General features: G+C 40.6%; 2 protein-coding genes across 4 annotated transcripts; both read right to left on the bottom strand.

Annotated features, from left to right (window-relative positions):
• Positions 1-221: 221 nt before the first annotated feature.
• ptpn23b (protein tyrosine phosphatase, non-receptor type 23, b) lies at positions 222-8,964 on the bottom strand. 2 transcript variants are annotated; one of them, XM_056741749.1, is made up of 21 exons: positions 8,731-8,964; positions 6,926-7,000; positions 6,662-6,789; positions 6,491-6,567; positions 6,358-6,407; positions 6,135-6,266; positions 5,973-6,053; positions 5,768-5,893; positions 5,606-5,653; positions 5,384-5,440; positions 4,661-4,719; positions 4,400-4,479; positions 4,208-4,322; positions 4,043-4,108; positions 3,799-3,938; positions 3,234-3,539; positions 2,999-3,153; positions 2,713-2,864; positions 2,453-2,632; positions 2,163-2,386; positions 222-2,042 (listed from the first exon to the last, which is right to left on the bottom strand). In XM_056741749.1, exons 1-21 carry the CDS (start codon positions 8,812-8,814, stop codon positions 961-963), a joined length of 3,417 nt encoding a protein of 1,138 aa, XP_056597727.1. In that variant the 5' UTR covers positions 8,815-8,964; the 3' UTR covers positions 222-960. The 2 variants fall into 2 exon arrangements, with proteins under 2 accessions (XP_056597727.1, XP_056597726.1); XM_056741748.1 differs by having other exon boundaries at positions 222-2,386.
• A 4,682-nt stretch (positions 8,965-13,646) lies between these two features.
• On the bottom strand, positions 13,647-18,939 carry mrpl3 (mitochondrial ribosomal protein L3). Of its 2 annotated transcripts, none has more exons than XM_056741295.1 (10): positions 18,723-18,939; positions 18,193-18,374; positions 17,862-17,953; positions 17,577-17,675; positions 16,849-16,948; positions 16,658-16,718; positions 15,552-15,663; positions 15,095-15,172; positions 14,625-14,702; positions 13,647-14,051 (listed from the first exon to the last, which is right to left on the bottom strand). In XM_056741295.1, the coding sequence occupies exons 1-10, from the start codon at positions 18,815-18,817 to the stop codon at positions 13,908-13,910; spliced, it is 1,041 nt and encodes a 346-aa protein (XP_056597273.1). In that variant the 5' UTR covers positions 18,818-18,939; the 3' UTR covers positions 13,647-13,907. The 2 variants fall into 2 exon arrangements, with proteins under 2 accessions (XP_056597273.1, XP_056597275.1); XM_056741297.1 differs by having other exon boundaries at positions 18,193-18,371.
• Positions 18,940-20,592: the final 1,653 nt, after the last annotated feature.

The following is a 20,592-nucleotide window of genomic DNA, read 5'->3' as shown; positions in this document are numbered from 1 at the left end:
AGTAAACTGATCTCAATACGGTTACTGTAAATTTAGACATGTCTTTTTACTTTCCACTCAATCTTCTTATGCTCTTAACATTTTTTATTATTACTTCTTCGTGACTACATACAGATAGAGTTCTTTGTAGATTTCACAGACATTAAGTGTCCATTTATATAGCTTATATAAAATATAAATTTACTTTTTATGAAGGTAGAAATATATACACAAACACAGTGTTTCCACCACATGATTTATTATGGAAGCAACATGCACACCGTGTTTAAAGCCTCACATTTATGTGGCACAATGCAAACAAACACTAGTGTCCCACTTACATTTTTACTATTCATTTTTTGTTATCCATTCAGTTTTAAAAGATTTCTTATTCAAAAGTCAATTTAGGAGCAAGAAAGTTGTTTCAAAATGTTTAGTTTTAGAAGTAAAATATTTATAACAAACTATATTCAACATCAACAATCGTCTCTTCCTCATCTTTATCATTCTTAGAGTGCAGACTAAAGTGCTACATAGAACCAGAATCGCAAAGTGATACAAAAGTGTAGGATTGCATAGAAATCAATGCAAGAGTTGTTTTCTTAAGTATATGCTTGCAAAAAGTACAGTTGTTAAGTCATAGTGTGTTGTTAAGAGCACAGTTAGTAGATGTAGTGACACTTCCGTATATGTATGGTGCATAAGAAGTAGTTTAAGAAGTATTACAGGACTATACAGAAATAAAATCTAACACACAGTAAGTGTTGTTTTAGGCATCATATCTTCGGTAGTGACCACAAAGGATCCAAATCACCAAAAGGATCTTTTTTATCCACCACTTGTTCATTCTCACCATTTTTGTTAGTGCTAATTGTTCTCCGTATTCTTGACAACCGCTAACAGCATCTGCGCAGTGGTTGGTAATGACTGATGGATCCATTCTCTTCCTTTGACAGATCAGCATCAATATTGTGATTTATCCTATCCAAAATTAGAAGCCTCACTTTGAGGTGCGATGCTGAGATTATCCACTTTATTCTGAAGAGAATCCAAAATTGTACCGCAGCCAGATATGTTCTCCTGACGGGACCCTTGCGGATTCATTTTGTCAGGCTCAGGAGCGGAGACGTGAGCAGGTGATGGAGTAGGTATGAGAGTACTGGGCAGTGAAAGAGGAACTGGATTGTCCATAACTGGGACAGTTGACTGTACTGACAAAGAGCCAGGTATCTGGCTTTGACTGGGAGCATACATAGCTGGTCTTCCTGTTCCATTAGGCATGGTGTTGAATTGAGGTGGAATGGTCTGTTGGCCCACTTGTGGTGGTCCAAATGAATAAATGTTAGTTTGTGGTGGGAAAGCTCCTTGGGACATTTGGGGCAGGTTGGATGGCCGAACACCAAACGGAATTTGAGCATTTTGGCTTAAAGTTACCTGTGGGAAATTCTGAGACCCTGGCTGTAGTTGACGGAGATTTTGGAGGGGTGCTGAGATCGGCTGTGACGATGGAAAGGATGTGGGAGGATAGCCCATGTAGGGCTGTGGCCTGACTTGTGGAAGTTGACCTGGATGGAACTGATGAGAAAGAGCAGACTGATGTTGGTCAAAAAGGGCTCCTGGAGGTTGCGATACTGTAAATTGGCCATCCAGAGTTGGTCTGTAACCTGGTGGTAGTCCAGATTGTTGCTGTGGCTGGAACTGTCCAGGTTGGATAGGTGGAAAAATCTGGCCAGGAAATGTACTTCTTGGTGCGTTTGGGGGGATGTTATGTCTTTGGTATGGTACTCCCTGTATGATCTGTTGGGCAGAGGAAGACTGAGGCTGCCCAAATGTGTTTGGCATAGATACTTGTGGCCCTGGTACACCAGGCCTAAAGCAATTTTGGGGCATCTGCCCCAGTTGTGGAGGCACAGTGTAACCCCCTGTAACAGCAACAGGGCCACTAGGGGGTTGCTGCCAGAGAGCTGGATTGTATCCCTGATATGGGACATGTGAGGTTGTCGGTTGGTTAGCCTGAGGATAGCCAGGTGCAGTGCCTCTTACCTGAAACTGTTGTGGAATCCCTGTGGATGAAATGTACGGTATATGATTTTGTGGCAGATAATGGGGCAGTTGTGTTGGCTTTGAATCTGTATTGGGAACTTGTTGGGTTGGAAAACGAGCGGATTGAAAAGGGTTCGCACCTTGTGGCAAATTAAGCGGGGATCCAGCATGCAATCTTGGATTTGGAAGCACTGGACCTCCTGCAAAATTGGTGTTTGGTGGGAGGCATCGCATTTCTTGTGGGAGATCTTGTCTAGCAATGTAAGGAGCAGCCGATGGACCAACAGCTTCAAGACTGGATGGGCCAGATCTAGGAACAGGAACTCTCTGTCCAAGTTTAGGAGGATGTCCTTTTCCAATCTCCCTATGGGAAGGATACAGAAATTAGTATTGGATTAAGGTTACCATTATCTTCACATATGCAACTTACTTCTCCAGCAACCCAACTCGCTCGTTCTCTCTGGTTTGACAATAGGACTTGGTTTTGTCCAAAAGGGTAGTTGTCTTCTTGTCTAAATCCTGGTAGAAGTCTCTTCCCTCCTTAGCCTTCTTTATCAGATCCTCATATGCCTCAAATGAGGCAATCAAGGACTGCACTGTACTGTTCCATCTGCAGGCCAAAAAAAAACGATTACAAACAAAATCATCATACTTTTCTTCTGATCATAATGAGATATGCAGAATACATACTGTTGCTCTGTGAGCGTGAGCGTCTTGCGGACAGGGGCATACTGCACATTGGCATCTGTTAGTGCTTTCAGGATGTTACCCTGCGCTAGTAAATTCTGTTCTATATATCCCTTCAGCTGATCATATTTCTTCAACTGTTCCACAAACAACGTCTGAAAGAGAAAATTTACAACAAATGCATTCAGACCTGAACAAGTGACACTTTGTTGCCACTTAAAAATGCACACAATCAGCAAATGCACGCAATAATTTGTATTAAAATAATGATTATCTTGTTTGACTTGACCTTGATTTCAGCCCGATCTGCGGTTACCAGGACGCCGGTGATGTCATCTTTATGAATGAGGTCACGAAGCTGGCTCTCCAATGAGGTTCTCTGCTTTCGCATTTCATCCACTTTGTCGAGAATGCTCTTCATTTTTTGCAAGGACGTCATATCATCTAATGAGAAAAGGGAGAGTACTTTCAACTTTTTAGAATCAGTAAAATCAACTTAATTACAATAGGAAAGATAATCTTACCTTGACTCAGTTGTGGCTGAGGCAGGCTATTTTTGAGATCTTCCACAGTTCCTTGGAGGAGACGTAGGTTTGGTATGTGCTGATTCATAGCTCTGTGAAGTTCAGTGTTGGTTTGGCTGGCTGCCTCATGGGCGGCCTCGTATTTTTTCAACTCTTTTTGAACCTCCTGCAGGGCTGAAGGACCAGGTGGCAATCCCCTCTGACCCACGACCTCCATTAAACTCTTTTCCCCGGCCTCATCTTCTTCCAAGGCACTGCGGATCTCCCCAAGAGATGAACCCACATCAGTGTAAACATTCGATAGCGCTGCAACACAGACATCATTTGACATGATGATCAATCTGAAAATTTAACCAAACTGAGAAAAAAAACGCTGTAGTAAAATATTTCCCTTTACAGTGAATTTTTATTTAGACAAACTCAGTTTTAGAGTTTGTAAATGCAATCTCTAATTTTGTAGTTGCGAAAGAGGCAACAAGCCTTCCATGAAATACATCCTTTAATAACCTCTTTCACACCACCATTAATACTAACATATGATGTGTGTTTGTATACACACACTCACCTTGCATGGCCTGAACTAGATTCTTGACAGTGTCTGGTCGCACACTGAGATAAGCACATTTTTCCAGCAGTGTGTCAGGAAGAGTTTTAAACATGTCCATTTTATATACAGAGTCATTGCTTAGAGACTCCATAAACCTCCTGCGGAGAGATGCAAATATAAGCCCACAGACACAAAGAATAACAAGTGGATAATATAGTACAAAGCTAGAATTTCTTAATCATCAATAAGGTTGTTAACTTACTCAAGGACCTGGTTTTTGTCTTCTATTTTCGCCACAATGTCCCTAAGTAACTTTGCCTTCTCCTCACTAAGAGAGACAAAAGGGTTACAAAGAGAAACAGCTTCTCCTAACACATAAAACAACAGGTGATGAAGTATCTAGGAAGACATTACAATGATTTCTGACCTGTAAAGGGAGGAAGCTTCATGGGTTGCCATGGGAACAAGTTTAGAGAAGAGGTCAGGACCAGTGACGCTTGGATCAGTTGGGGTCACAGGCAAGGGTTTCACCAAAGAGGCACCTGTACAGCGGACAAATGTACAGCAAACAATGATTTGATGTTGATCATTCTAATACAGAGATGAGAGTTTTCTATACCTTTGACTCCCGCTAACATGTCCAGATTGGGCACGGATTCGTGGTAAATGAAGTCATTATCCTTCTTCGCCGAATTATATCTGATATTAAAATGAGGAGAAACAGATTTAGCGTTTGGACACAAATATGTTAGTTGAATTTTTGTAGTTTTGATATTGTTTTGGCCTAGGGTCTGCGGGCCACCTTTGTTCTGGTGTCCTGTGAAGCTTTTGAATTGAGCATTAATGGAAAAAAGCCACAATGAAATTCCAAAAGACTTACTTTCCACCAATGACATCCATTGTGAATTTCAGAGCATCCTGCACAGAATCCAGTTGACCCTACAGAGAACAAGAGTTCAGCTGTAAATGTGCTCAATGAAACAGTTCGGTTTGTGCGAGTGTGTATATTCTTATCCTTATCTCACAGAATTTCGATACGTCCTTGTTTGCTAAAAAAATATACAAACTGGGAAAATTCAATTTTTATTAAAGGTCCAGTGTATGAAATTTAGCGGCGTCTAAGGGTGAGGTTGCAAAGAGCAACCAACAGCTCACTAACGTAACACTCATTTCTAAGCACTACGGTGGCTGAGACGGGACTAAAGGTGTCGTCACGTTTTCACTTATTTGCCGAATGAGAAAAAGTATTGCTCTGTGGAGCAGTTTGTCCGTGTAGGGCTTCCGTAGAAACAAAATGGTGAATTCCATGCAAGAGGGCCCGTATGTAGATAGAAATAGCTCATACTAAGGTAATAAAAACATAAGCTTCATTACGTAAGTTCTTTATACACCTCTGACACATAGTTAAATTGTATTTCTGTCAATAGATCCTCCAAAAAATTACACATTGGACCTTTAAATTCTAAATATGATATAAATTGTCTGTAAGGGTTAGCTGACAGTAACTTCAAATAGCTATACATGTATGTCAATGATATTGTATGTCCACATTTGGATTTCTTAGTGTGTGTTTGTCTGTGTGCTTGAGAGAGAAAATGTTTACCTTGCCCTGCTTAATTGCTTCATTAAGTTTATCTACTGAGTACTGAAAGTGGGCGACCTGTGGGGAAACAGCAGGCAGCTTCATCAGATGAATGTACATTCAATCGCTTCCATTTAACACAGATCCTTTATTACAGTGGGCGAGGAATTGTGCGTAAACATGATGTCAAGTCAAACACAATGTGAAACTGAACAAAGCTCACACAGTACATCACGCACTTACTGCTTCTCCAAATTTCTGCTGCTCCTCTGATTGTTTTCCCATGTGCAGCTGATGGAAAACAATATGCACATATGTTGTATGTGAAAGTAAAGTATGTTAATGGAAAAACATATTATGTCAAACATATGCCGGTTTGTGTCATGGTGAATAAGCTGATCTCACGTGTGTTATAGCAGTGAAGTAGCTGATCTTCAGGCTGATGAGTTTCCTCCACTCCTTCTGAATCCTTCCTGGCACAGATTCAGAATGATCCAAGACCCTCAGACAGTCCTTGTAATAGTCGCACACCTGCGATCACACTCAGCATTAATGTTGCAGTGCACTGCGAAATCAAACTTGATCTTGGTAAATGAGAAAAACATTCCACCTGGGCACAAATCTTTGCTACTAAATGACTTTTCCTGTTGTCGAGTAAAGTTTTCTCTAGGAGACACTCCTGGGCCTGTGCCTGTAGAGAGAGATCAAAACCTCATTTAAAAAACGAAAGGAAAAACTGAAAGGAATGCAGCATGTCTGACATAACGTTTACCAGCATGAGGCTGATGTTGATTTGCAGCGTCTGGCTGTTCATGTCTGAACTGTAGGTGTGATTGTAGTGATCTCTCATGTATGTAAAAGCCCCTGCAGCACACTGGAAATGTGTACAGGACACTTTCATCCCCTTATAAGGCACAAAGAAGACAAATAGGTTATCTTAACGCTTCCTAGTTGCACATTCTAATTCAGGTTTATGTAATGAAGTCAGCATTCACCTCCTCAGACAGACGGTTATCCAAAGTCCCCAGGATCGAGTGCAAGGCACCTACAAGACATAATAAACACATGTTTACAACTCTCTTGATTATGAAGTTGCTTGTGAAACATCAGTGATTGCATTTAACTCACCCAGGTTATACAGGACACATGCATGCTCATAGTTGATATCATTATGCGTGACATTCCTTCCCGAGAAGGCGTCCGTCCTGCAATCAAAAGGAAGAATGACTTAACGCAACCCGCACGTGGCCTGTATCGAATGCGACAAATGTCAAAGCGAGCACAGATGGCCGCATTTACCATGTCACGGGCACAGCAGCCTCCTGGCCCGTTGCCATGGGTACACGACTCTGCAGAAAGTGCAGCTGACCAAAGTATTTTCTTAGAGTGCTGCAACCCTCAAAATCTCTCGGTAAATTTACCATGGTCTATAATAATAATGAGAGATTTTATTGCGTTATTCATCAGCAATGATAACTGTAAGTGTTCATCTCCGTGACTGTTCTATAAGAGCATACAATGCAGATTTCCCATAATCCTCCTAAACAACCCAACTTAACCCACCTGTCTGAGCTCCTCCAGCCTCTTCAGCGACTCACTGTAGTTCTCTGGGTTCTCACCATAGTTCACGTGTATGTACTGGGGATAAAAGAATGAAAAAGAATCAAAATCTTGAAATATTTTCTTGGTAAAGTAAAAGCATAATTCGTGGCCATAGTATGTACATGCTATGGCATTGTTCGACATCACATGTCAGTCCTGTTATCTATTACTGTTGTTAACCGTTACAAGGCAACACCCATCAAGAGGTATTGTATGGAAGCAAATAAGAGACATAATGTTTTGAAATTTAACAGTCTATGAATACTTGATTTTGAATTATTTTACTTTGGAAACCATGTATTCGAATTTATTTGTTTCGAATTTACCTCAATGAAATTTAAATAAGAAAATTCTTGATTTCCAATTTAAAATCCTGAATTTAATGCTCACAAATTCAGATACAAAAAAAATCAATTTACAGAATTTCTGATAAAATACATTCAGATTGATCAAATTTGATTGCTCTTATTCAGATCTCAAATTTCAAGTTAATACTTTTCAAAGAAACATATGTCTAATTCGACTGCTCAAATTCAGATCGAAAAATTCAAGTTAAATATTCACATGGTAACATCCGGGCTACCCAGGATAGGAAAAACAGTTGAGCCCAGAGCCCGTCTGCAATTGAACCGAACCATTGAACCGAACCATTGAACCGAACCATTGAACCGAACCAATGAACCGAACCATTGAACCGAACCTTTGAACTGAACCATTGAACCGAACCAATGAACCGAACCGACGTCGGTCGAAAAAAATAATAATAATAATAGTTCCAAAAAATAATTAGCAACAACATACTTTTGTTCTGTAGAGTCTGATTGTACATAATCAGCAAACTTACTGGAGCGCCTTCGTTTTCCCTAGAAGTCATCTTCTTAACAGGTTTAATATCCGTGCCTTGGCCTCTTCTTGGATCATGACAGTCAGGTTGTCTTGCTCTTATAGGCCGCCCGACGTCGGTTCATTGGTTCGGTTCAATGGTTCGGTTCATTGGTTCGATTCAATGGTTCGGTTCAATTGCAGACGGGCTCTGGGCTCAACTGTTTTTCCTATCCTGGGTAGCCCGGATGTTACCATGTGAATATTTAACTTGAATTTTTCGATCTGAATTTGAGCAGTCGAATTAGACATATGTTTTCTTTGAAAAGTATTAATTTGAAATTTGAGATCTGAATAAGAGCAATCAAATTTGATCAATCTAAATGTATTTTATCTGAAATTCTGTAATTTTTTTTTTTGTATCTGAATTTGTGAGCATTAAATTCAGGTTTTTAAATTGGAAATCAAGAATTTTCTTATTTAAATTTCATAGAGGTAAATTCGAAACAAATAAATTCAGATACATGGTTTCCAAAGTAAAATAATTCAAAATCAAGTATTCATAGGCTGTTAAATTTCAAAACATTATGTCTCTTATTTGCTTCCATATATTGCGTAATCCAGTTTCTCTCTTATCTGTTTAGATAACATCCACACGTGACACCTACTGTCATACGCCGTATACGTCATGGTCACCAAAGAGCCCAGTGCTGGCTTAATGCAAATGAACTATAATAAGTGTATAAAGGAAGCTATTTGTTTTATTTCACTGGACAGAAATAGACTTTCAGTGACGACACGTTCTTTTAAAACTTGATACGTACTATAAAAGGACGATTTATACAGCTATAGGATTGTTGAGCACACCTAGCACAAGCTAACTACAGATATCTGGTACATTCTGTGAACACTGTTACGCAACAGGTTGGATTTAAGAGTCTCACCTGTTTAACAGCGGGGCTAAACTCAAACTCCCCCGCTTCCTTTAGTTCCAGCCAAATCATTGGCATCCTAGGAACGGCCTCCATTTTACCTCCGCCAAACGCTTATCCAGCTCAACAAAAGTGTTCAGAGGTTTCGCATACAAAGACTTTCTGTATTTAACTAAACGAGGGAAATTATGTCCGGATTTGAGCAGGAAGCTTGCTCCCACTGTTTGCTCTTCAAAACATATACGTCACCGGAATTGCGTCATCTGAGATTTCTATTTGTTTTATTTCCTCGTGGTCCTTAAAAGGGCGATTTCTTTCATTCTTTTTAGAAATGTGTATAACTTTATTTTTGTCTCGTTGTTTAAGAACATTATTATTGTTTTCCCTCATGTTTACCCGATCTCGGGCTGTGATTTGTAACCGCTGGATGGCAGCATTGGGTCAGTTTTTGGTACTGAATGAGCCTGAAAATATTCGTACATCTCTAAGTTTAAAACAAAACTACGAGTGCATGTCACATTGAGTTGTTCAAATACGGTAATGTATTTTAAAGTGATGATCAGGATGATACAGTAAATACATGGAAGAACACTGCAACCACATGGGGGCTGTATTGTGTGTCGGTAAGGAGGTACCACCATGGCTTTAAATCACTACCAGCTTTAACCTCAAGTAAACTATAAAATCTGTTTTTTTTTGTTTGGTTGTTTGTTCGTTCAATGTGCACCTTGAATATTGAATATTTTTGGTATCGAGTAGAAAATGTTGAGAAGTGCTTAAGGAATCTCTTCCTGATCTCTTCCTGATGTAACTGGAACATCTGTTTGGAGAACAACATCTCTCTTTTCTCTCCAGTGGTATCTAGGACATTGCAACTATATTGATTGTTTAACATCCCACAGTCTTTCCGGAGCGTGAGTCCTCCTTTCCTCCCTCTTCTGCGGGGTGGGGTGCTAATCTGCCTGCATGGGGTGGCCATGACATTTACCCAGGAATTATGGCAACATAATAAACTCTTAATCAAAGAGGCAATGACTTCTGCTATGAGATCAGGAGAGTAGAGTGAGATGAGAGGATGTATTTTGAGTAAAAAGAGTTTATATCGACTCACAAATATGCTTTTAATAATGCAGTTTACATGTTTAATGATCATTTACATATCTGTTTACGGGACACAATAATTCCATTCCTGTCTGTGATAGCACAGCTGTTTAAATCCAGACCACACTTCAGAATTTAGACTTGTGTTAGACTCGTCTCCTTAGCATTACAAATCTGCCAACATGAGGTGTATTTTAATGGTGTAAAATAAAACAGCTGCTTGATCAAAGAGGGTGCCATCCATTTGGAAAGCACTTCAAGTTAAAGAAAAGCAAAGAACTCCACTTTAAAGTTTAAGTGACGCAATCATTTTGAAATCAGCACTGCATTAGTGCTAATACAAATGTCATTAGCAAAGTTTGTGTCTCGAATTTAAATATCGAGGGATATCCATATGTGAAATATGCAAATTCTCGGTGGATCCTCCGCTCTAATCGCCATAAAAGTGTATCTATTTTAATGAGTTGAAATCATTTGGCAATAATTAATAAGACGTTAATATTTCATATCTCATCACTCTTAAGCCCAGCTGGGTCCTGCCTCTTACTAACCAGTGATTGACAGCCCGCAGTCTCTCCACTGTAACCATGGTGACAATTGGTCTCTCATGGACTCAAGACTTGGAGACTTTAATTGGAGTTTACTGAACTGAATCAGAGTTTGTAGAATTAGAGCAGCATGAATAGACTCTAAATTATATTGAAATAAAAGAAACGCCAGGAAATATTGAAATGGGTTAACAAGGGAACAAAGTTTGTCGGTCAGAAGTGTGTGAGCATGTGAGTGTGACAGCAAAAGAAGTGTATGATGGAAAGGCTGATGCCATGAGTGTTGTCGTGGCGATAAAGATGGACGGGAAGATTTCGCTTGTGATGACTGGATGGTGTAATCCGTATGTTGTAATGTATGCTGGTGTGTGAGAAAGGATTCTTGCTTTAATATTAATAGATGCTAATGTGTATAAAGCAGAAACTCACGCATGGGTAACACAGGACCAGTCTGAGTTGGTGTGACAGCATCACTATATTTCTGTCTTGAAAACTGTAAAATCTCCTTTTACGTGTAGGAGGATTACAGGTTATACATAAACACTCTGTGTATATAATGATCTGAAATCAGGGTGTATGAGACATTGTGTGACAGCAGGGTGCCAGGACGCTTCTGATGAACCAGTTACACAAAGTAAGATCTAGAGAAGCTCTTTTCAAAGGTCACCTTCTTCACTCAATGAGCAGGGATCAGAAGAGATAAAAGAATGGATTTTGAACAGAAGAGCGGAAGATGCAATGAGAGATGGGGTAATATGCATATAAAATACATCCTAGCTATGTTTGTCAGATTTATTTAAAGGTATAGGTTATGCCCCTCATGTTGGTCAAAACCTGAATGCGACTTTTTTCTGTGGAATTCAAAATAATATATTTTGAGAAATGTGTCTGTGGTTTTGTGTTCATACAGTGGAAGTCAATGGGGCCCCAATGTTGTTTTGATACCAGTGTTCTTCAAAATAGCTTCTTTTGTGTTCTGCAAAAGAAAGAAATCATATGGGAGTTGAATGACATGAGTGTGAATAAATGATGAAAAATTTACATTTTTGGGGGGACTATCCTTTCGTGTTTTACGTATTGGAATGACAATCAAAGTAATGAAAATATATGTAGCTATATGTATAAAATACAGTTTTAGTTTTGCTGAAAAAAAATTGACATATTAAAAAAGGAATTTAAGGATAAACCTCAGATCAAAAGATCGGATGGACCCAGAACTGACCCTGGTCCGGTGTCCACCCTGATCAACACACAGCATTGCCCGCTGCAGTTTTTGGCTTTTAAATCTCATTAAGTCCTCTCCTGGCAGAGATGTGAGTCTGTGCGGATACAAGGGGTGCTGTGTCAAGCAGGTGTGGCTACCGGAGGGGGTGTGACTGCTGTGAGGTTTGGTGGAGTGATCAAGGGCGATTTGGGGCGGAAATCTGGAGGGAGAGGATGCGCCTGTGTTTCGGAGGATTAGAGAGAGAGATTGGCAAGGCAGTTGGCATTACACTCTCACTGGGGTACATTGCACACGATGTGACATAAAGAGGTTGCGGTGAGGGTTCGAAAATCAAGACCCCACGGTGTAGCTGTGGCTACTTGTGTGAATTATGCTTTGTAAAAAGACTAACATCAGGGATCATGTGATGCGGCACTGAGATTAAAAACTTTGCATTATGCATGTGTGTGAAGTGACCCAAAAATGTACTACTATAGAGATCTGACACATGTCTGTGGGGATTTATTTGGGTTCAATTTTGATGGGCTGTATGTGTATACAGTGTATTCTGTATAGTCTCTCTTATAAAAATCAGGTGCATTGGAAAAAATGAATTTTGTCTCACTTAAATTAGCTTAAAATAGATACACTGTACGTCAACACATTACAACGCATTAAAGCAACTTTAACTTTTTTAATTTGAACTAAAATGACCTGGTCACCTTGTAAAGCCAATTTGATTGTACTCAAAAATTTAAGGCAGCAACATTTTCAATCTATCAACCTACTCCACCATAACAAAATAGGCAATAGCTTATTTATGAAATCCATGCTTACAACTTGAAGTTATGGGGACAACTAACAACAGTGCAAAAAAGAACAAAAAATGTTACTAGTAACATGACCCGCTCAACGTAATGACCCTGTCTTAAAATTGTAGTGCAGACAGAACCAAGAGGAAGGTTTTCTGACTGAATTATACATGAACATAATATGTGACAGCTCGGTTATAATGTATGAAGCTTGCATAGCTTGTTAACTTTAAAACACACAATTTTTGTCCCTAGGCATTTCATCCAAGGCTAATGACTTAAAAGCAGTTAAAGGGCTTCTCTGTAAAGAAAACAAGTTACTAGAACTTTACAACAAAACATTTTCAGGCATTATACAATATCATTTTGTTGACTGTATATTTTACAGTTTATTTTATTTATGTTTATATATGTATGTCAATATATTTTCAGCTACATAATAGTTTTTTTCTCTCACTTATGGTAAAGTAACATTTAACAGATGGGCATATTTACTTTATACATTACACTTGCTTTATACATTTACTTTAGATTATCTTTTCCCATTCAATTGGGAAGAAAAAAACATGTATGTGACTTCCACAATGTAGTAAGGCTGTAGAAACAGGGTTTGAGGGCATTTCATTCTAATGTAGCATCTCCATCCGCTCACACACTCTCTTCCTTCATAAGCCAGTGAGCTTTAACTCATGCAACATTAATGCCTTGCTTTATTCCCCTCACTTAGAGAGAGAGAGAGAGAGAGAGAGAGAGAGTGAAATGTCAACCATTGTCAGCATCTATTCATCCTTCCATCTCCGCTATTTTCTCTTGCTCTCCTCTCTAATGCACAGAAGTCAGCACAGCGTATCCTTACAGAGTTTTGCTGTCAGCCTGATGTTTTTGTGACTTCCACTTCCGTTAAACCCACATTGTCAACTTAAGTCAGATAATGCAGACCACACTTAAATAATCACACTGATGATGACGTTATGACTGGCTTTGTTAAACAGATTGAATCAATTAGTTGTTGTGGTCAAACTACAGGTGAAGTTCAGACGTAATAGACTTCTGAAATGCCAGGAGAGCCGACAGCTTTCGATCATTTTAATACCAACGGCAACTTTGGTCAACTATCTCATTTACATTCTTATCCATCAAATGATATCTCGTACCGAATTAGTTTTCTACTCCATTAACGGTGTGTCTCCGTATATTAAAATGTGTTGGATGAGATGAATACACTTGTATTAAACCAAAACAAAACAAATGAAAACAAAGAGATTATAACAAATGGGTTTTATTCTTTAAGTACACAAATGATTTAACACCGTGTTTTACTACACAGAAGTATAAGGCCCTACTCAGGATTACATGAAAATGTTCTTGTTTCACTTTTCGAGTTCCTTTGTACATCTGTCACGTTCCAAGCATCCCAGCTGCACTGAAGCCACTGGATGAAATACAGCCAGCCATTTCAAGGGTCAAAAGATCCCTCCTGCCTTTTCGAGCAGTGTAGCAGGAACAGTTTTAAGGGTTGCGACCTCATTCAGGGATGGGCTCCCCAAATTGGAAAATATCGTCATGGAAGAGATCTTCAGGGAGCTCCTCATCTCCATCAACGAAGAAGGTGGGAAATGGTGGGCTCTTGTTCTTCTCCAACCGATTTGGCAGAGTTGAGTCCCTCACCTAATTGATCAAACGCAAGTGCAACATTTCAGCAACTATGTCAAGACCTCCTCATGTTTAATACATTACAACATTAAACATATTATATGATACAACAACAAAAAATCTAGTTTTTATTTATTTAGTTGCCTTTCTCACATCTCTGGCTCTTCAGTAAATAATTGTAAACCAAGGAACTATGTCATCTCTTGCTAAATGAAGTCAAACTTTGGCTCTTATTATGATAGTTAACGTGTGCATGCAAGCAAACTCTAAAAGATGAAATGCTGACTTCAAATAATCGATTTAATGTTGCACTCAGCACACGCAACCACCTACCCGTTTTTACAAAATTGAGGAACTCGGCACAAGTGCGTGCTAGTGTGCCAAGGTCAGTGCTGTCATGAACAGTACAGTAAGCTCTTATTTTAGCTAAATGGTGCTGAAAGTGAAGACAGCAGCAGAACGGGACGAAAGAGAGACTTTTCTCAGATGTAAAAGATGACCTTGCGTCCTTTACCTTGGAAAAGCAATTCTACCTGAGAACAAGTGCCTAACACTTTGCATACTTGACAAAGTGTTTGTGTGTTATACCTTAACCATGCAGTTGCGGTGGCCTGGTACAGATCCGTTGACATACAGGACGTTATATTTGGTGTTCACTCTCCACACCTGTCGCAGAGAAGACATTTTGCACATCATGCATCATCATCATCACACTGACACCAGGTGACTTTATAAAAGATGCTTCCTTAGCACACCTCATCTTAAAGTAAATCTTATGGCCCAGCTGAGCTTTGAAGTGGTGCTCACTGTGTACTCGATACATCTTAATGTGATAAAAGTTATTTATATAGCCATCCCAAAACCTGCATTGCAGTGTGTAAACTGCATAGTGCACTGCAGAACAGAATCAATCTGGAGATTTGAATGTATACTCATACTCAATGGACAAATGAAACAGGCAAGTTTTCATATTGTGAACGCATTGCGACACATTTATATGCAAACAGATAATCTAATGATTTGGATACTGAACAGATTTGCAGTGCAGTTTGCATTACCTTTAAGCCATGAGTTGTGTCGTAAATGTTTCCCATCCTGCCAGGCATTTTCTTTCCTTTGAAAACTTTGGCTGGGTCCTGCGGGGAAAGAGAGGGGTTACTTAACTCATCCATCCCTACCCATTAACCATTCAAAGGGATGCAGGTCGCACTTAAACCGATAAAGCAAAGGTCTCATGAGAGACTGTACTGGACATTTATTTGAAATGACTGACGTGAAACCTTGAAAGTGGAAAGTGCCAGGACGGTATATCTGAAAATGTGCAGTGTGAGGTACAGATTGCACTATGTGGTCCTGAGAAGGAATTTCATTAATTCATGGCATGGATTGAACTCCAACCTCCCATGTTGCAACTGCTCGAGATATTCATGAGAAAAACTCCACAGGGAAAAAAACACCATTTGCTACAGCGGGAGACATCTAAATTGAAAAACAGAAATAAACTCAAACACTTACCCCTCCGGGTCCCAGGGAGCCTGGCCTCCTGTGCGTCTTAGTTTGTCCGTGGGAAGCTGGTTGACCTTTGAACCCCCAGCGCTTCATCACACCCTGAAAGCCCTTTCCAATACTACAAAGAATAAAAACGAGTATTATAAACAGTATCATCGCAATTACTGCTTAAAGATGCAATAACATACTATGTCATGCATTTGGACTTCTTTACAATATTGAATGTTCTGGCTTCTCATGCTTGACATGGTCAACTTGTTAAGAAAACGAGTTGGACATATGATGTAGTATTTCTGTGCTTGTTACACTCCCCCAGCACTCCAACTTGTTTCGGAAAGTTTGGATCCATGTTTCGTAAAAGGGATCCTATTCCTTTTATAGGGCAACCCTCCCGGAAAAGCACACACGGCAAGGCGAAAGAAATAGCCCGCCCCTGCAGCATCCATCGAGCAATATGAAAACCTGCTTATCAATATTGGCTGCGCTGTGTCAAGATTGGCTGTGCTGTGGGCCTGCAGCTGGTTACTCTTGCGATAGTGAGAGAAATTGGGGTGTCAGTGTTGGATGTTGTATAAATGGTGGATATAACGCTGGATTTGGAGATCGTTTGAAACTGATAGATGCCGCCAGTGCTAAAACATGCCGGACATGAACTGCACGTGGTGAGTAAAACGTCATATGTCTGTGTTTTGATGACAATCGGTGCATACGTGCATATTGTTAACAACACGAAGGGATAATGCCCCCTGCCTGCCTCCAGCAGCTTGCCTTCTCCCAGAAAACAATCGTACAGCTGTATCTCGCTTTTTTTAAATTTGAAATACTCTTCAAAGATATGACGTATGCCTGTGTTATCCCTACTTTAGTTATTTTTTAAGATTTACAACCTTATGTCCTAAAATTTGTAACACCTTCATGCTTCAACACAAATACTCATCAAATGTATAGCTTGAATGCACTGCATTTAGCAGACGCTTTTATCCAAAGCTACTTAAAAAGGAGGTAAACGATAGAAGCAAGGAAACGTGTGCTTTTAATGTGATTGTCTAAATCAAACCCAAGATCCCAGAGTTATGTCAACTGGCTGAGCTATAGGAATATATTTGACTCACGTTTTGGCTGTTATGTCCACATACTGGCCTGGGCGGAAGTGAGCCGCATAGAGAGGAGTTCCTAAGAAAAACCAACAGAAAAAATTATGTGGCAGATCATGTGGTTATTTTATTGCTTTTATGTCAATATGGGTATATTGCTAAAAATCTGTATCTGGCCATTAATGAATATATCAGAAAAGCGAGAGAACCTGGTTTGATGATAGCGTTGTCCGTCACACAAAACGTGGTGAGCTTCTGCTTGGGTGGAACTCCTGCATTCCGGAAAATTTCTAAATATCCCTCCGTCCTCTGAGAAAGAGACAGATTGACTTTCAGTAACACCAAAGAGATTATCTACCATTTTATAAACTTACTCCTAAAAAAAAAAAAAAGACTGCAAAGACAATACATTAAATTTCAACAGTCCAGCGCTGGTTTGGAGAGTTGATTGATAGAAACCTGAAAGACTGAAGTGTCAACCTTAAGGTCAGGAGTCAGGACAATTGCAGCAATTTATATGAGCCGTCACGTAGACATATATAGACTACAATACAGTCACACTGACCTCAACTGTTTGGCCAAGATAGGGACAAAACAGCATTGCTGCTCTCAGAGAGCAAGAGAGATTGAAATACGAGGAGCAAGAGAAGAATAAAATTAGAAAAGCTGTCCAGAACACAAGAAGTACTCGCTTCTTTTTGTAACATATACGATAACTCTCTCTCTCACACACACGTCACATCTACATCTACTGAGGGACTCTCTCTCATTATCCTCCCTCTCCAGTGAAGCAGAAGAGCTTGAGGCTATTACCCTGGTCCACCTCAACGAGGTCAAGGATCTCAGCAAAGGTGAAGCAATATGAGGCTTGTTATGAGGACTAGAGAGTGTGTTTACAAGTGCAGTCCTATTTATAAAACGTAACAATATTTCTTACATGAAATGGAGAGACGTTCTTTCCTCCAACAATCAGAGCTGCGGTGCGTCCATCGAACTCTTCTTTGGACAGGTGTTTAACCACATGACAATCCTGCACCTGAGAAAGAGAAATCTTTGGTTAAATGCATTTTCCGATTCCTTAATTTTACCCTGCTAAAGGTACGGAGTTTTAAACATGTCACCTTTAGTTTAAATATATTGTGATCTTACACCTTTACGTAAAATGCTGATTAACTTTATAATAACTTGGAGACTACAGTGATAAGAATTTAAATATCTGCACCTGCAGCATAGTGACCACGTGCCTCTCTCCAGATTTGGTCCAGACAGGCAGCATTCCAAGTTTGACTGCCACAAGGCCAACTCTCCGACTCCCTGATATAATAAAAATGATTCAGTGTCACAATGTATGTGGCTTGTTCAATTCATGCATGGTTAGTTCAAGTTCTTAATCTCACTTTGTGTAAAAATGTGGGGGCTGTAAAACAATCATGACTGATACCACTGGACACGGAGGTCATGTAGAGGGTAATCAAACAAATAGAACATTTGCATACTGTGAACAATAGCAACAGACAGCACAAAACAGTATGAATATTTTCAACAAAGCCCACCTTCTGCCCATTCATGTCTGGGCCAGGGTTCGTCCTTGAGCGGGTTAAGTTTGTCCGTAATCTGCTGTTTGTATTCCTCCCCAAATGTCTTTTTTAGAAAGGATGCATTATCTTCTGTGAGGTGCTCATCCCACCAGGTGTCTGTGTTATGTGTCCTTACACACTGAACGACAGGAGCTCTGCTGAAGGTACACAAAAAGAGAGATGCATCATGGGAACTGTCACGTTCTTTATACTAATAATAACCACGGAAAAATGTGACACTAAATTAAATGAGGTTAAGAATTCAGTAGATAATTTAAAAGAAAAATAAATAATGTACATTAAGAAGTAGTGTTTAAACATATAGTTTTTCTTCTACAGATGTCTTCCACAAAATGTTACAGTTACAATCTGTACAATACAATACAATACCGTCCATCAAATCTGCTGTGCGAAAACCATAATAATATGCATTAAAACACCATGCTTTAAAATTGATCATATGTGAAATAAAATGTTTAAGAAATAGACAAACTGGATTTAAATACCTCTGAAGTTGAGCTCCAGCACGACAGATGATTACTGGCGCTGCTTTTAGTAAAGAATCGCCAAGTCTTATAAACCTACAGGTTAACGTTGTCATTTTGTTATTTACAATTACGAAACAATTCGACAAATTACTGCTCAATGCATTCAGCTAGAAAGCATCATCATGTCAGACATGACAGTCTCGTGTTTGTCCTATCGAAGAATGTCATTCCCTTTACTTCCGGTGTAACACAGAAAAGTGTCCGTCCCTCTGACGCAGTTGAGTTCAACGTTCCTATGTGTAGTTCCAATGCAGTGTTTGTTTTATTCCTACTAAATAAAATGTACCTTTATTAAATGTATCTTTATTTATGCAGTTTTTTAAAGGAAGAATTAAGAAAAAATATCATCTGCACATTCAGAATTTTCCTAATCGAGTTATTCAGTAAATCACTGGCACCACTCACACTAAGGTTCCATTTGCTTACATTAGTTAAAGGGATAGTTCACCCAAAAATAAAAATTCTGTCATCATTCAGTCATGTTCAAGCATAAGGGTGTCCATCAGTGCACATGGCACCAGGACACCCTAGGTTGGAGGTCGACGATCGAATTTGTGGTTGTTTTCATCTGACCTCCGGCCGTATTTCTTGGACACTCGGGTGAAGAGAGGGGCGGAGCTGTCAACTGATCACCACCTGGTGGTGAGTTGGATCCGATGGCGGGGGAGGAAGCTGGACAGACTCAGCAGACCCAAACGTACTGTGAGGGTCTGTTGGGAACGTTTGGCCGAATCCCCTGTCAGAGAGATCTTCAACTTCCACCTCCGGCAGAGCTTCGACCAGATCTCGAGGGAGTCTGGAAATATTGAGTCCGAGTGGACCATGTTCTCCACCTCCATTGTTAAAGTGGCCACTCGGAGCTGTGGCCGTAAGGTCTCCGGTGCCTGTCGAGGCGGCAATCCCCGAACCCGGTGGTGGACACTGGAAGTAAGGGATGCCGTCAAGCTGAAGAAGGAGTCCTATCGGGCCTGGCTGGCTTGTGGGACTCCCGAGGCAGCTGACGGGTACCGACAGGTCAAGCGGACTGCAGCCCGGGTGGTTGAGGAGGCAAAAACTCGGGCCTGGGAGGAGTTCGGTGAGGCCATGGAGAGGGACTATCAGTCGGCCTCGAAGAGATTCTGGCAAACCGTCCGGCGCCTCAGGAGGGGGAAGCAGTGCCCTACCAACGCTGTTTACAGTGGAGGGGGGCAGCTGTTGACCTCGACCGGGGATATCATCGGGCGTTGGAAGGAATACTTCGAGGATCTCCTCAATCCCGCCGTCACGTCTTCCATTGAGGAAGCAAAGGCTGAGGGCTCGGAGGCGGACTCGTCCATCACCTGGGTTGAAGTCACCGAGGTAGTCAAGAAACTCCTCGGTGGCAGGGCACCGGGGGTGGATGAGATCCGCCCTGTCATGGCTGTGAAGCGGCTGGGATGAGAATCACCACCTCCAAATCCGAGGCAATGGTTCTCAGTCAGAAAAGGGTGGCTTGCCCACTTCAGGTTGGTGGAGAGTTCCTGCCTCAAGTGGAGGAGTTCAAGTATCTGGGGGTCTTGTTCACGAGTGAGGGAAGGATGGAACGGGAGATTGACAGACGGATCGGTGCAGCTTCTGCAGTAATGCGGTCGCTGTACCGGTCTGTCGTGGTGAAAAAGGAGCTTAGCCGCAAGGCGAAGCTCTCGATTTACCGGTCAATCTACGTTCCTACTCTCACCTATGGTCATGAGCTGTGGGTCATGACCGAAAGGACAAGATCCCGGATACAGCCGGCCGAAATGAGCTTTCTCTGAGACACCGAAGACCTCGGACACGCTGGGGGGACTATGTCTCCAGGCTTGCCTGGGAA

This window comes from Triplophysa dalaica, chromosome 25 (genome assembly GCF_015846415.1).
Source record: "Triplophysa dalaica isolate WHDGS20190420 chromosome 25, ASM1584641v1, whole genome shotgun sequence".
NCBI classification, from domain to species: domain Eukaryota; kingdom Metazoa; phylum Chordata; class Actinopteri; order Cypriniformes; family Nemacheilidae; genus Triplophysa; species Triplophysa dalaica.
The sequence above is the reverse complement of the archived record's forward strand: the minus strand, read 5'-3'. Positions and strand labels throughout refer to the sequence as shown.